Source organism: Beta vulgaris, chromosome 9 (genome assembly GCF_026745355.1).
Source record: "Beta vulgaris subsp. vulgaris cultivar EL10 chromosome 9, EL10.2, whole genome shotgun sequence".
Classification (NCBI taxonomy): Eukaryota; Viridiplantae; Streptophyta; class Magnoliopsida; order Caryophyllales; family Amaranthaceae; genus Beta; species Beta vulgaris.
Window position 1 is genome coordinate 47,831,798 of NC_079210.1, and position 14,317 is coordinate 47,846,114.

General features: G+C 35.6%; 3 protein-coding genes across 3 annotated transcripts; 2 read left to right on the forward strand and 1 right to left on the reverse strand.

The window, feature by feature from the left end:
- The first annotated feature begins 132 nt into the window (after window positions 1-132).
- On the forward strand, window positions 133-4,190 carry LOC104904302 (purple acid phosphatase 2). Its single transcript, XM_010692518.4, has 8 exons — window positions 133-1,348; window positions 1,630-1,830; window positions 1,930-2,041; window positions 2,339-2,568; window positions 2,716-2,854; window positions 2,944-3,164; window positions 3,488-3,609; window positions 3,730-4,190. Exons 1-8 carry the CDS (start codon window positions 1,157-1,159, stop codon window positions 3,920-3,922), a joined length of 1,410 nt encoding a protein of 469 aa, XP_010690820.1. The 5' UTR covers window positions 133-1,156; the 3' UTR covers window positions 3,923-4,190.
- A 406-nt stretch (window positions 4,191-4,596) lies between these two features.
- LOC104905001 (sugar carrier protein C) lies at window positions 4,597-8,018 on the reverse strand. The gene is made up of 3 exons (XM_010693442.4): window positions 7,689-8,018; window positions 6,554-6,876; window positions 4,597-5,823 (listed from the first exon to the last, which is right to left on the reverse strand). Exons 1-3 carry the CDS (start codon window positions 7,825-7,827, stop codon window positions 4,720-4,722), a joined length of 1,566 nt encoding a protein of 521 aa, XP_010691744.2. The 5' UTR covers window positions 7,828-8,018; the 3' UTR covers window positions 4,597-4,719.
- Window positions 8,019-9,423: 1,405 nt separating this feature from the next.
- LOC104904303 (purple acid phosphatase 2) lies at window positions 9,424-13,791 on the forward strand. The gene is made up of 8 exons (XM_010692520.4): window positions 9,424-9,934; window positions 10,603-10,803; window positions 11,078-11,189; window positions 11,369-11,598; window positions 11,748-11,886; window positions 12,529-12,749; window positions 12,851-12,972; window positions 13,262-13,791. The coding sequence occupies exons 1-8, from the start codon at window positions 9,734-9,736 to the stop codon at window positions 13,458-13,460; spliced, it is 1,425 nt and encodes a 474-aa protein (XP_010690822.1). The 5' UTR covers window positions 9,424-9,733; the 3' UTR covers window positions 13,461-13,791.
- Window positions 13,792-14,317: the final 526 nt, after the last annotated feature.

Here is a 14,317-nt window from a genome sequence, read left to right on the forward strand (position 1 = left end):
CTGATAAATTTGAAAAAATACAGAGTTCAATTGTTTTCTCGATGCAGTATAATTATGTGATTCGGGAACTTAAAACATTTTAGAGGAGAGAGCAATAAAACAAGCTCAAAACGAACCCAAAGAGCATGTAGGAATTTTTGGAACTCATACATGATACTGAGGAGAACATTCAAAAGACCCAAATTCAAGTGTGTCAAAGGATAGTGGCCGCGCTTGGAAACTGGGTTGCCTGCCTAAGCGCAAGTTAGGTACATGTCTAGCCTGTTCGCCGAGCGACAGTGATGTCCGTTCAGGCACCTCGTCAACACCCGAACTCAATGTAGAAGTTAGGTACATGTTGCCTGTTCGACAGGGTACATGTTCTCAAACTTTCACTTGCCCATCCGCCATCCACTCGCAACGTCTTTGAATGACATTTTTCTTCCTCTTTCGAGCAACGTCGATGTGCATTTGGACACCTTTTCATAGTTTGGGTTCGGCTTACGGTCTGGTTAATTATATCTTTTATTTATTAATATCTTACTTTGAAAAGATAACATCAAGTATCATTTGTTTAGTGGTTAAGACTTTCGAATATATGCTTGTGATCACGGGGTTGCATCTTATACAACCAAATATATTTTTTATTGTACATGGATTATATGGAGTTAAACACTACAAGGGAAAGCGCCACGTGACGTCGTTCAGACTTAAATTACAGGATCTGTTGCCCTTGTGCTTTCATAAAAGGTGGCTCAGCTTTAATGTGAAAGATCCTTTTTAAACACAAAATCATGTGAAAATCATTTTCTATCAGGATTATACTAAAGATTTCTTCACATATTTCAAAGTCATCATGGCCAACAATGCCATCATTGAAGCTCCAAGGTCAACGAAACTTAATCATAGTCACAGATCTTGTCCATTTTTTACTCAAATTCTCCAGATTTATCGGATAGCATGGCATGAGACACTTCTTAAAGAATTCATTCAACAACTGAATATCGAGACAGATCTCATCTGCCTCTTAGTGAATATTCTTAATATTTATGAATATTCCACTTGATCATTCAACAAATTAGCACGTTAATTTGCTTACTTGTGGTTTAAATAATACACTGGAAAATACTGTGTGTATATATTTCAGCCGTGGTACGTCAAAGTTGTGCAACAAAAAATGGGTTGGATGATAAAAAGTCCTAGCTCTTGCTTAGGTGCTCTCTTGGTTCTGGGATTAGTTCTAAATGTAGCAGTGATTAGCAATGCAGGAAAATCAAGCAGTTTTGTTCGGAAAGTCGAAAAATCTGTTGATATGCCTTTAGATAGCGATGTTTTTAGACCTCCTCCGGGCCATAATGCACCTCAACAGGTACCTTTTCTAGCTATCTTCCCATCTATGTTACTCAGACTCGGGTACTTGTGTTATGTTACTCAGACTTGGGTACTTGTGTCCAAATATTCAACTCCGTTGTTTTACGAAAAAAAATGAACGACTTTTGGTTAAATTGAAGAGTCGTGTATCCAACAAGGATACTCAAGGTAAAATAAAGAGTCCGAGTAACACAGCTTCCTGCCACCATTAATCATGTTTCTCTGTCCTGTTGGTCAATCCTTTCTTTGATATTCTTATTCGCGCTGTATTGCTTAAAGGTTCACATAACACAAGGAGATCATGAAGGAAAGGGAGTGATTGTGTCATGGGTTACACCAATCTCACCAGGTTCGAGTTCAGTGGTGTATTGGAGTGGAAGCAGCAAACATAAGTACAAGGCCAAAGGCATAGTAACCAAATACAAGTACTACAATTATACTTCTGGTTACATTCATCACTGCACTATCAGAAACTTGGAGGTTAATTAGTTAGTCTCATTTTCTGGTTCCTTCTATTTTAAACTATGATCTTGATATTGATTTTATACTAAATCAGATGTTTTTATAAAAATTTTGCAGTACAATACCAAATACTACTACAAGGTTGGAACAGGAAAATATGCAAGGACATTCTGGTTTGTGACACCACCAGAAGTTGGTCCTGATGTACCCTATACTTTTGGTGTCATAGGTAAAATGCTACTAAGTTCTAACTAAGGCGCTCTTCTTATCGCCTTGTGTTCACTTATTTTCGGAAATGCGAGTTCAAATTAGTCAGATAATTTAAGTTTAGACAAGTTATGTTTAAGGCCAAGAAGTTCTAAGTTATGATCAGGCTGCAAAAGTTAAAATGAGTTACAGAGAGTTTAAGATGAGTGAAAATCAGGTGAATATAATGCACCTTAAAGAATGCCAAAAGAGGAGGAATAAATGGTCAGTTTTGATTTTGGACATGCTTGATCCTTACTTGTATTGAAAGACTTTGCAGGAGATCTTGGCCAAACATTCGACTCAAACAAGACGCTTACACATTATGAGATGAACCCAACTAAAGGGAAGACCCTTTTATTTGTTGGGGACATATCTTATGCTGATACATATCCCTTTCATGACAATGTGAGATGGGATACTTGGGGAAGATTCGCTGAGAGAAGCACGGCTTATCAACCATGGATTTGGACTGCCGGAAATCATGAACTCGATTATGCTCCTGAAATTGTAAGTACGCCAAGGCTGTGAATGGTTCGACATAAAACATTTCAATACATGATTTTCCAGGAAGAATATGTTTTGAGGAAAAAAATACACAATCAAAAGTTTACTTGTTTACTACAGACTGAAGTTACTGATATCTTTCATATGCAGAATGAAACTGAGCCCTTTAAGCCTTTTACTCACCGGTATCATGTACCATATAAGGCCTCCGAAAGCACAGCTCCTCTTTGGTACTCAATCAAGAGAGCTTCAGCATACATTATAGTATTGTCTTCATATTCAGCATATGGTAAGGAATAATTGAGTGTTTATGCTATTGCCAAAACTAATGCCAGAAAGTTAAGATAAAGCTTGATTGTAATTAGAAATTTACTTCAGGTAAATACACCCCACAGTATGATTGGCTTGAGAAGGAGCTACCAAAGGTGAACAGGAGCGAGACACCTTGGTTAATCGTCCTCGTGCACTCTCCATGGTACAATAGCTACAATTACCATTACATGGAAGGCGAAACCATGAGAGTCATGTATGAGTCATGGTTTGTGCAATACAAAGTAGATGTGGTCTTTGCTGGTCATGTACACGCATATGAAAGATCTGTAAGTTCAATTTTCAAATTACTTCACAATCAACTTATAAAGGGAAATGATCTATACTAATTGCTAACTATGTGCTTTAGACAATTTTTTAATATAACCTTACTTCACAATCAAAGATCAGAGTTATTATAGAGAATGTCCCGTAAATAAGAGTCATATTAGAAATAAGTATCAAGTACAGGGTTACCGTCTCTATTTTCCCAAGTACTTGTAAACATAAACGCAATATGGCTCTGTTTGGTAACACTACCTGAAATGTAGCACATCATATTTGTAGAACGGTTATATATTATCATATACTTTCGGGTTTTTCCATATCACAGGAACGAGTATCTAATATTGCATATAACATCACAAATGGCCTATGCAAGCCTGTGAAGGATCTTTCTGCTCCAGTATACATTACCATTGGTGATGGAGGAAATATAGAAGGATTAGCAACCAAGTAAGATCAGATTTATATATGATATTTTAGCTATAAATTTTGTATCAGTAGTTTGGTAGGTCATCAGACACAAGTGCTGAAACAATTGGTGTCTTCCTTTTGTCATCTTTTTGCTTGCAGCATGACAGAACCTCAACCAAGTTATTCAGCTTACCGGGAGGCTAGTTTCGGCCACGCAATGTTCGATATTAAAAATCGAACTCATGCTCACTACAGTTGGCACCGCAACCAAGATGGATACGCTGTTGAAGCCGATTCCAATTGGTTCCTCAACAGATTTTGGCAGCCTGATGATGACTCTTCTGAGTGCTGACCATGTCTCATCGAATTCACAGCGGCAGTGGACGTGTATTCTTCTTTTAAAATCAAATCTTTCAAGTGGGTGTGCCATTTTGTTCAATAGAATAATACTTGATGACGCATCCCATATTGTTTTTCCATTTTTGTGATTTTTAGCACTGAACTAATCTGGAACACTCTATGTAAGCAGGATTCAGAGAATAGTTTGGTAAATTTTTTTTTCAACCAATTCATTACTAGTTTGAGAGGCAAACTGCCCATATAATAAACAATCAAGCTTATATTTGGCTCTAATGCAACAAAAATGGATGGCTGTCCGTGCTATTATAAATAAAGTTTACACAGTTTGAGCTTCCGCCATAAATGATACGAAACAAAGTGCTTTTTTGGTTGACATAAAAAAACATGGGAATTCGACTCTCTTATGAAGTGGAAGCGTATGAAGTTGTTTGATTGACAAAATTAGAGGAAGTTTTCCACAAAATGGAGGAAGCTCATGTCTCCTAAGTAAAACAAAAAAGGAACTCCGGGTGAGAAATTTTGCTTCGCATGACCAACCAAACATTGTGTTACAGTTCTAGGAAATAGACTTACACAGGAAGAACAACTTCTTTCCTATGAAGATAGGTTCGTCGAACCAAAGAACCACTAAAATTAAGAAACCATACTTGAATATAGAATGTCAATATTTAGTAATATAGTAATTGAACGTTGATAACAAAAATTAAAGAATGCAGAGCATTTAAAAAACATCAATGAAGTAGATAAAAGTCTATGTAAGTTTAAACATTGACAGTAAGGTAAAGTTGATCAATGAAACCTCTTAGGAGGCTGCCCCATTTTGGCCATCTTAAGGTCATCATCGTTATGAGTGATGAAGCGGCCCCAGAACCAGTGATTCTTCCACACAATACTCATTTCTTCAATGGGCATGCCTTTGGTTTCTGGTAGAAAGAAGTAGATAAACACAGACATCAGAAACAAGAAGAAAGCGAAGAAGAGGAAGAGGCCGAACTTGAGGTGGCAAAGCATTGTGAGGAAGACCTGAGCCACAACAAAAGTGAAGAACATGTTGACTGATACATTGATACTTTGAGCTGCAGAACGGATCTCCAAAGGGAAGATCTCGCTAGGTACGAGCCAACCCAATGGACCCCATGACCAAGCAAAGGCACAAACATAGGTGCATATGAAGAGCACAAGTACTATTGCATACCATTGATGAACTTGTGATGATAGGTTGCCACTTACTCTGAACTTTAGTCCTATAAGAATCGCGACAACTACTTGACAAACAAACATCTGAATCCCGCCTTCTATAAATAGGATTCTTCTACCCCACTTATCAACACCATAGATGGAAACCAATGTTGCTAACACATTGAAAGCACCCGTGATTACAGAGGACATGAGTGAAGCATTGTTCTGAAATCCGATAGTCTTGAACAAAATGGGAGCGTAGAACATAATCACATTGATACCTGTAAACTGTTGGAAGAAAGGTATTGCGATTGCCATGGTGAGATGAGACCGGTATCTTCTTTGTAAGAGGTTTCTCCAAGGATGATTGACCTTCTTTGAGGCCTCACTAGCTTCTACTAAGTCATTGAATTCCTTGTCTACTTGTTCAATTCCTCGAATCTTCCTAAGGTTGGAGATTGCTTTGTCATGCATACCGCGCTCAATCAAAGAGTTAGGAGTGTCAGGGAGGACGAGGGATCCGATGATGATGATTATAGCAGGGATTGTGGCTCCTCCTAAGCTTAACCTCCAACCCCAATTATCAATCATGGCAAAGAAATAATTGAGAACATTGGCCACTAAAATGCCTATTGTTATTGAGAGTTGGAAGATGATGTTGAGTGCTCCTCTGTACTTGTATGGGGCCATCTCAGCCAAGTAAAGTGGTACCGACTGTGATCACACAAAAATTCATTCAGTATAGATAAGTGAGACAACAATACATAAAAATTTTAATACATTTATCATGATTGAGAACATATAGTTTTATATGCTATCACGTCCCCTCATGCAAGAGCCCTTTGGGCTTAAAGTGTGGATTAGAAAGGAAAGATGGATGAGATTCGAACCCGTGACCTCTATGTCACACTAGCTCTAATATCATGTCAGAGGACCAACTCAACCAAAAGCTTAAGCTGGCGGTTGAGGCCCAAGAATAGTTTTATACTCTATCAATTATTATTAACAGTGATTCACAGTACATACAATATGGTTATAGAACGATATGCTTATAACTTTTACAACAATTTTCAATTACAAGAGAAAACTCTATAAAAGTAGATGCATCTTTCTTTTTACTAACAAGATATGGTAAGATGATTAGTGGTCAAATATACGCAACGAAGAGCCTAAAAAAGTAGGTACAATCATTAAAAAGAAACTGAAAAGAGAGTAATTATCAGATATAAGTATACAACCAAGATATGACATGATCTAAAAAAACTTGAAAGACTTTATCTATGACAAGTTGACAACAGAATATCATTGTGTAAGACATATATCCAGCAAGTATTTTTGGAGAATTAATGAACTGTTATCGTAAGCTTAGCATTACTGGCCTCAACACCACAAACTATGGCGCGCGTGTAAACCGGAGAATAAACTGGCTTGTTAAGCAAATTACCTGATTAGCAAATCCAACACCAAAGCCAAGTAGTGCACGACCAATAATTAGCATAGCTACATTCTGTGCCAAAGCATTGATAATCGCGCCTGAACAAAATAGAAAACCTCCAACTAGCATGGATAATCTTCTACCTAATTTTCTTGTTACAGTTGAAGCAACCAAAGAAGCCAACAAAGCAGCAATGTATAACGTAGAAGTAAATAGTGTGACAATCTGACTATCAAATTTGCAGTACTGGTTTGTTGATGTGTTTAGCTCTTCTTTCTTGTATACTGATGGGAAGAAATCCTTGAGAAATGATGGCATAGATGTCACACCCCCTTACAAAAAATATATTAAGCAATTCATTAGAATTAATTTAATACTGAGACATTATGAAGACTAAGCTTCTTCTCTTTGAGAATTTCAAGTTGCAACAATGTGAGTTATGTGACTATGGATAGACTAAAGTGGTAGGGAAATGAAACAAGCGGACACGTGAACACGGGGAAACACAAATTCTAAAAGGGAGGAACCGCGGGGAGAAATGTTAGGAAACATAATATTTTAAAAGTTTTGAAAGTAGGTTAGGCTATATTTGAGAGATTTACAGAAATTGAAAGGAAAAAGTCAGCTTTAGGAGGGAATTCTTTTCTTCCAGTAAGGAAAAACTATGTCGATCTCGCTTCAATCAACTATTTATTTTAAAAGAAAAATTTAAAGTTTGAAGTTTCCAAAAGTATCAGAAAGGGGTGTCAAATAATCAACTCAATCAAAAGTTAAGCTAATGGCTCGAGTCACATGAATAGTTTATACTTTATCATGCCCCTCTGACACGAGAGCTCATTGAGCTTCTCATGTCTACTCTGATACCATATTAAAGGACCAATTCAACCATAAATTTAATCTGATGGTTGGAGTCACAAGAATAGTGTTATACTCTATCAACGGGAAACATACATTAACCCAGAGAGAGTTTTTATGCATCATAGACTATCGATTCAGACAAATGTAGAATAATAATCCGGAATTTTTATAATGTATATTCGGAAATATCAGTCTATGTCCAACTTAGTAAATTGCAACAAGCTAAAAAAAACAAGAACATTAATTTTGAGACGGAGGGAGTACGAGTATATAACATAGTATATACCTGAAATTCCGATATCATAACCAAAAATTAAACCACCCATAGCTGCGACAATGCATGTTACAAGCACAAAAGGGGTTAAGTTTCCAGGATACTCTTTCTCATGTTGAAACACAAATCCTCCTCCTGATTGCATTGGCATGTAATATGTTCTGCAAGTAAAGGGAAAAACAAAAGGTTAATAAGATGAATCAAGCAAAGAGAGTTAATGTTTAACGTTCTGATCACTAGTACTAGCTGGTGTAAGAAATTATAGCTATAAATGGTTTTTGCAAAGGTTTGAAGGGGTCCGTGTGTTAAAAGTGGAGACTACATTTGCATATTTTAGAAACTTGGCAACATATGATGAGATGAAGTTTACACGTTTGATTTCATATTGATGTGGTGCATGCATGAAATATGGGAAGTTGGCTTGCCATAACTATTTGATAATTTAGAAACAATACAAAATGGGTATGGATGACCCGATCACCCGAATAAGGAGGAGGAGATATTTTCTTTCTCTAATATGGGACACTCATAAGTGGGTTTTCAATGGGTTTCAACACATCCCTCACTTGTGAGTGTCCTTAGAAATTCAAAGCTAACTGGAAAGGTCAGAGTAATAATCCTCTTAGGGACTGGACATCCTATCGCTGTAAATTCTTATCCAGTAGCGATCAAATACTCATTTTAGTTTAGACGAGACCCGCAACCCGGGCTCTGATACCATGTTAAATTTAGAAACAATATGAAACAGGCCAGGGTGACTCAAACAAGGAGGAATAACTCCTCTATCTTATAAAGTGTAACAATCTCTCATCTTTCTCCAATGTGGGACACTTGCAAGTGAGCTTTCAATGGGTTTCAACAATATTGCTTGTGTCTAACTATGATATGTATATCATGGAAAAATAGGGAGTATTAAAAGGAGAAAGTAAGAATAAGGAAAGTGTAGTAAAAAGAAACAATTTGAGTTTAATAAGGGTCTGTTCTCTTTGACATAAAAACAAGTAAACTGAATTGATTGCAACTAAACTAAACTGAATTGAACTAAATTTAAATGAATTAAATTATAACTAATAGAAATGATAATTGGAGCTGAATTGAACTGATTGCAACTGAACTCAAAATAATTTATCACACAAAAATTGAATATATTAGGAAAAGTCTGACTAGATCACGCAAAAGCTGACTATATAAGAAAATTGACTATATCACTAAAAACAAACTATATAAAATGACAAAAATGTGATTATATGTCATACAAAAACTGAATATATCAAATGAAAATTGACTATATATATCATACAAAAATTGACTATATAAAAAAAAAAAACTGTTCTATATCACATAATTTTCGATGCACAATAAATTATAATGAACCTGATTATTAAAAATTCAAATATTCCTATCTTCTTTTCCCTATCATACCTTTGAAGGGAGAAAAAAACAAAGTATACAATAAGAGAAGAATTTATCTAGATTCAAGATGACATAAGGCACAATTCTACTTGTGTTAGATTAGTTGAGACAAAGAATATCCCATCTCTTTTTCTCTACTTTTTCCATTCTTATAATTGCACTCCAAAAAAGCAATTAATAATGCCATAAACAAACAAAAACTTTTTTAGATTACAACCTTCATCAATTGGTCAATGCAACCTTTTCTTAAAGCTAATGTAAAAGCAAAAGCTTAAATTAAAAAAAAAGGTCAAATGATTCGGCCAAATCATTTTCATAATCCAAAGATTCTCAAAGTCTGGAGTTGACTCTCACCGTTATGATTGACTAGTTGATTTTCCTCTAGGTTTTTATATCATGCAAAACTTTCAATGAATCATATAAATCACATTAATTCATCTCTTATTTCATTCACACATATATCATAGTACTAACTATATGATATTTTTCATATTTCTACTCTTATTATTCTCCTTTTTTCATGGAAATCAGATTTCTAAAAATATAGGAAATTATATGATTAATAATATAAAGGTTAGAACTTTGCTAAATTTGGTTATTTGGGGATAATTTCCTCCATTTTTCTAATTCATAACAATTAAAAAATGGCTTTATTTCAACCTTCTTCTTCTCAATCTGGTTATATTTTCTGGGTTTTTCTTGTTCTGGGTTTGATTTTAAACCAAGGTTTAATTTGTCATGGAGGAAAAACTAGCAAATTTGTTAGAAAAGTTGAAAAAACCATTGATATGTCTCTTGATAGTGATGTCTTCTCTGTTCCTTCAGGCTACAATGCACCTCAACAGGTTAGTTTCTCTCTTTTTTTTTTATTAATCATCACTCGTAGTTGTTTTTATCAATATTCAAACCCAAAATTTGCACATTTTTGCTCAGAGAAATTTTATTTGAGACTAATGAGATAAATTATGTTGCACGGAAACTTCACGGAAGTAGCATCTTTCTTCGAAAACCTAAAGGGAACTTTTTTATGGGTAAAATTGGCGTATATACCCTGAATTATAGCTTGGGTGCACCCGCCACCTCAAACTACGACTAGTAGCCTAAACACCACCAACTATGAGATGGGGTGCAGTCTGTACCACCAACTACGGGGTGGGTTGCGGTCTGTATCATAAAACCTACCATCTTTGACAATATATTAGGCTTCCATCCTCATTTATGGTACGGAATGCACCCCATCCCATAGTTGTTGCCCTTGTTGGTGTTTAGGCTACTAGTGGTAGCTGGTGGTGTTGGATGCACCGAGATATAGTTTAGGGTGTTGAGGCCAATTTTGCCTAAATTATAGACTCAGTGTTCTTTTCGTATTCATCTTCCGTTTCTGTGCAACATAGGAGATAAAAATAATGAACCCTGTTCTTGTGTTTTTTACTCTTTCAGCTGTTTTTGTTTTAAGTGATTTTGAAATATTAATTTTTATGGGAATGTGAGGTTTTTTCTATGGTGTTTGAAGGTTCATATTACTCAAGGAGATCAAAAGGGAAGAGCAATGATTGTTTCATGGGTAACAATGGAGGAAAGAGGTTCAGATGAGGTAGTCTACTGGAAAGAGAATAGTAAGGAAAAAAGAAGTGCAAAAGGAAAAATGTCTAAGTACAAGTATCATGATTATACTTCTGGGTATATTCATCACTGCACCATCAAGAATTTGGAGGTTAGATTTTTAAGCTGTTTTCTCATTCACTTCTATGCTAGAAATTGGACGACATGTGTTAAAGGAAAAGATGATAGAGCTGCATATAAGAAGCTAAAAAGTGTAAATATTAAGCGATAACTATGATTAATAACATCGATCAATGTAGGATTTGGTCATAAAATTCTAAATTGATCATTATGAAAAATGTACTTAGTGCTTATCAAAAACCGAATTTTTGAAGCATGAAGTATATGAGTTTGTCAATTGTTCCAATTTTGTTATGATTTTGCAGTATGATACCAAATATTACTACGAAGTAGGTGTTGGACAAACCCCAAGGACATTCTGGTTCAAGACTCCACCTAAAGTTGGTCCTGATGTTCGTTACACTTTTGGTCTTATAGGTAAGTTTCTTTGAGATTGTTGCAATTCACATATTTCTAAGATCAAAAATACTTCCTCGACTTTCTTGAGTGTAATATTAAACTTTAGGCTTTCTTTGGATCATACTTCATTCAGCACTAGGGTAACTTCTAGTATGTTTTCTTTGCCCAAATTAAACCAATTTGAGCTATTCTTGCAGGGGATCTTGGACAAAGTTATGATTCAAACGCGACTCTGACTCATTATGAACAAAACCCGATCAAAGGGCAAACTGTGTTGTTTGTTGGGGATCTTTCATATGCAGATAATTATCTTAATCATGATAATAGGAGATGGGATTCTTGGGCAAGATTTGTTGAGAGAAGTGTTGCCTACCAGCCTTGGATTTGGACTGCAGGAAATCATGAGATTGATTTTGCCCCTGAAATTGTACATTCTTAGATCCTTTCTTCCCTTTGATCTATTCTTTGGATAACAGAATAAGTAAAGCAAACAACGCTTTCAGCAACCAGTTTTCTTGCATGTATGATATTCAGTCATACTGCTAACTTATACAAAGTTCACTTATGTTATCACAGGGTGAAACACAGCCTTTCAAGCCTTTTAAGAACCGGTATCCCACACCTTACAAGTCATCAAACAGTACAGCTCCTTATTGGTACTCGATCAAGAGAGGCCCCGCTTACATAATTGTTCTCTCATCATACTCTGCATATGGTAAAGCTCTAATCTTCTTCTCATGAATCTAAATCAAAAACATGCTTTCATAGTGGTGAGTTTGACCTTTTTTTTGCGTGCTGTACTGCTGTATACATCAGATGTTAATAGGTCTGTAGTAAACAGTTCTGAAAATTTTGAAACTTGTTCACCATTCATTTTGTACGCATTTGTTGCTAAATCATATTTGTAAGGACAAACATATATTCGAATTTGTCGAATTTGCTGTATGCATTCATTGGAACAAACATATCAGTTGTCCTGTAAAGAGGAATATCACTGGCTGCTTTGTATCGGAATAGTGGAGTAATGGTTGAATAAAAAATTGTCTGCATCTTGGACTTCTTGCCTCGTCATAAAGACCTTAACAGCCAATTTGGCAGTAGCAAATGGTGGTAATGATTAATTGGTAATGAAATTCTAGGTTAATAAAGAAAGTATCCTGGCAATGTTCATCATAATGCTTGTTCATGAGTAATGACCAAATACCTTTTTTTCTTCATAACTTTCTATTACCACTTTAGAAGTGGTATATGAGCGGTAATGATAGTCAAAGCATGTTGTTTGGTTTCTAAGTCTTGCATATCTTACAACTCTTTGTATCGCTGTTATATCTACTATATCTGTGATTAATTGTCACAGGAAAGTACACGCCACAGTTTAAATGGCTTGAGGAAGAGCTCCCAAAGGTCAACAGGAGCGAGACACCTTGGTTGTTTGTCCTTGTGCACTCTCCATGGTACAATAGCTACAATTACCATTACATGGAAGGAGAGACGATGAGAGTCATGTATGAGCCTTGGTTTGTCGAATATAAAGTAGATATTGTGTTTTCGGGTCATGTTCATGCTTATGAGAGATCTGTAAGTTCAACTTGACTTCACTTACTTTCAACTGTCAAATCTGATTTAAATAGTCCAGAGGAAACCATTCTTACCCCTTTAACTCATGGTACGATTTGTAGAGACGTATATCAAATATTGGATACAACATCATTAATGGAGAATGTAAACCAGTTGAAGATCAATCTGCTCCTGTTTACATAACAATAGGAGATGGAGGGAATCTTGAAGGTTTAGCAACCAAGTAAGACATCTAGTTCTACTAATATTGTGATTAAGGTTGTGTTTGGTTGGAAGGAAATCATTTTCCAGGAAAAAATAGTTCTTGCATTTTCTCGAGTTTGGTTTGTGAAGGAGTAAAGATATTTTCCTTTGGTTATAAACAGTTTTCTGAACTAGACAGTACTTCACTTTCTAGGTAAAAAGTTGAAAGTTCAAGATGCTATTCACCAATACAAAGACAACCTAAATCATTGCTTATGTATTCCTCTCTTACTTGCGGCCTTAACAATTTAACATGTACAAATATGCAGTATGACGGAACCACAACCGAGTTACTCAGCTTTTCGAGAAGCCAGCTTCGGACATGCCATTCTTGATATCAAGAACCGGACTCATGCTTACTATAGTTGGCATCGTAACCAAGATGGTTACGCTGTGAAAGCAGATTCTGTTTGGTTTTTTAACAGATTCTGGCATCCTGTTGCTGAATCTACTAGTGCTGTTGTATGATACTACTAATTATTCAGCACATTGCCAGTTGCTTCATTTTTAACTTGATCTGTCTTTTCCTTTTTATGTGCTTTGCTAGATATAATGCATGAGGTGTTTATAATGGAGTAATAAGGGTTACAAAGTCCCCTGTATCTTCTTAAGTTCTCAAATTAGCATTTAAGTTATATTATATAGGCAATTTTTTTTGTTAAGATAGGGACTTTCTTCCTGTTAATTGGAGATGATTAAGAGTCTGTTGTTGATCATATTGAATGCTTCTTCTGATCAAGAAACTCTCTTGCATTTCTAAGAATTGCAAAAATGAAAAAAAAAGGTTTGTCATTTCTAATCCACAAAGTATAGTGGTGTCTCGGTATGGTTACTCATAAAATCCTTTTCTCTTCAATAAACAGCAAATGAATTCTTATTGTCTAAACCTTAATCTTTTTGACTAATTTTCATTTTTCACTTTTGATAATTCTAAGGGTTTTATTTCCACGACATGCTTAGATCATCTGGTAAAGGAGCTACTCCAGCTTAACCAAAGGTGAGTTAGTTGAAACTTAATATGCGCTAACATCCACGATTAAGATGACAATCTAACAAAATGACTCCAACAACATGTTTGGTTAATGATACTAAATTGTGTTAATGATAATTCTTTTGAGTGCAAGATTGTGAAGACATTCCAAAGTTAACATCCATGCTAATGAAACTCGACGTCAAAACATGTGTTTTCCTTCACAAATTCTCATTACTACCTAATACCACATTCCCCAGTGGTGTAATAGATGGTAATGAAATTTTAGGAAGAAAATAGGCGTTTTGGGGGGTAAAGTAGCATTACAATGGATGTTAATAAGGGAATGCCTTCA

Excerpts from the sequence above, each read along its gene's own strand:
- LOC104904302 (XM_010692518.4), top strand. The coding sequence starts at position 1,157 with ATGGGTTGGATGATAAAAAGTCCTAGCTCTTGCTTAGGTGCTCTCTTG. Across the intron at positions 2,042-2,338 it reads CTATACTTTTGGTGTCATAG|GAGATCTTGGCCAAACATTC; the intron begins GTAAAATGCTAC and ends AAGACTTTGCAG. Across the intron at positions 3,610-3,729 it reads ATAGAAGGATTAGCAACCAA|CATGACAGAACCTCAACCAA; the intron begins GTAAGATCAGAT and ends TTTTGCTTGCAG.
- LOC104905001 (XM_010693442.4), bottom strand. The coding sequence starts at position 7,827 with ATGCCAATGCAATCAGGAGGAGGATTTGTGTTTCAACATGAGAAAGAG. Across the intron at positions 6,877-7,688 it reads TTATGATATCGGAATTTCAG|GGGGTGTGACATCTATGCCA; the intron begins GTATATACTATG and ends ATTTTTTGTAAG. Across the intron at positions 5,824-6,553 it reads GTGTTGGATTTGCTAATCAG|TCGGTACCACTTTACTTGGC; the intron begins GTAATTTGCTTA and ends GTGTGATCACAG.
- LOC104904303 (XM_010692520.4), top strand. The coding sequence starts at position 9,734 with ATGGCTTTATTTCAACCTTCTTCTTCTCAATCTGGTTATATTTTCTGG. Across the intron at positions 9,935-10,602 it reads GCTACAATGCACCTCAACAG|GTTCATATTACTCAAGGAGA; the intron begins GTTAGTTTCTCT and ends TGGTGTTTGAAG. Across the intron at positions 12,973-13,261 it reads CTTGAAGGTTTAGCAACCAA|TATGACGGAACCACAACCGA; the intron begins GTAAGACATCTA and ends ACAAATATGCAG.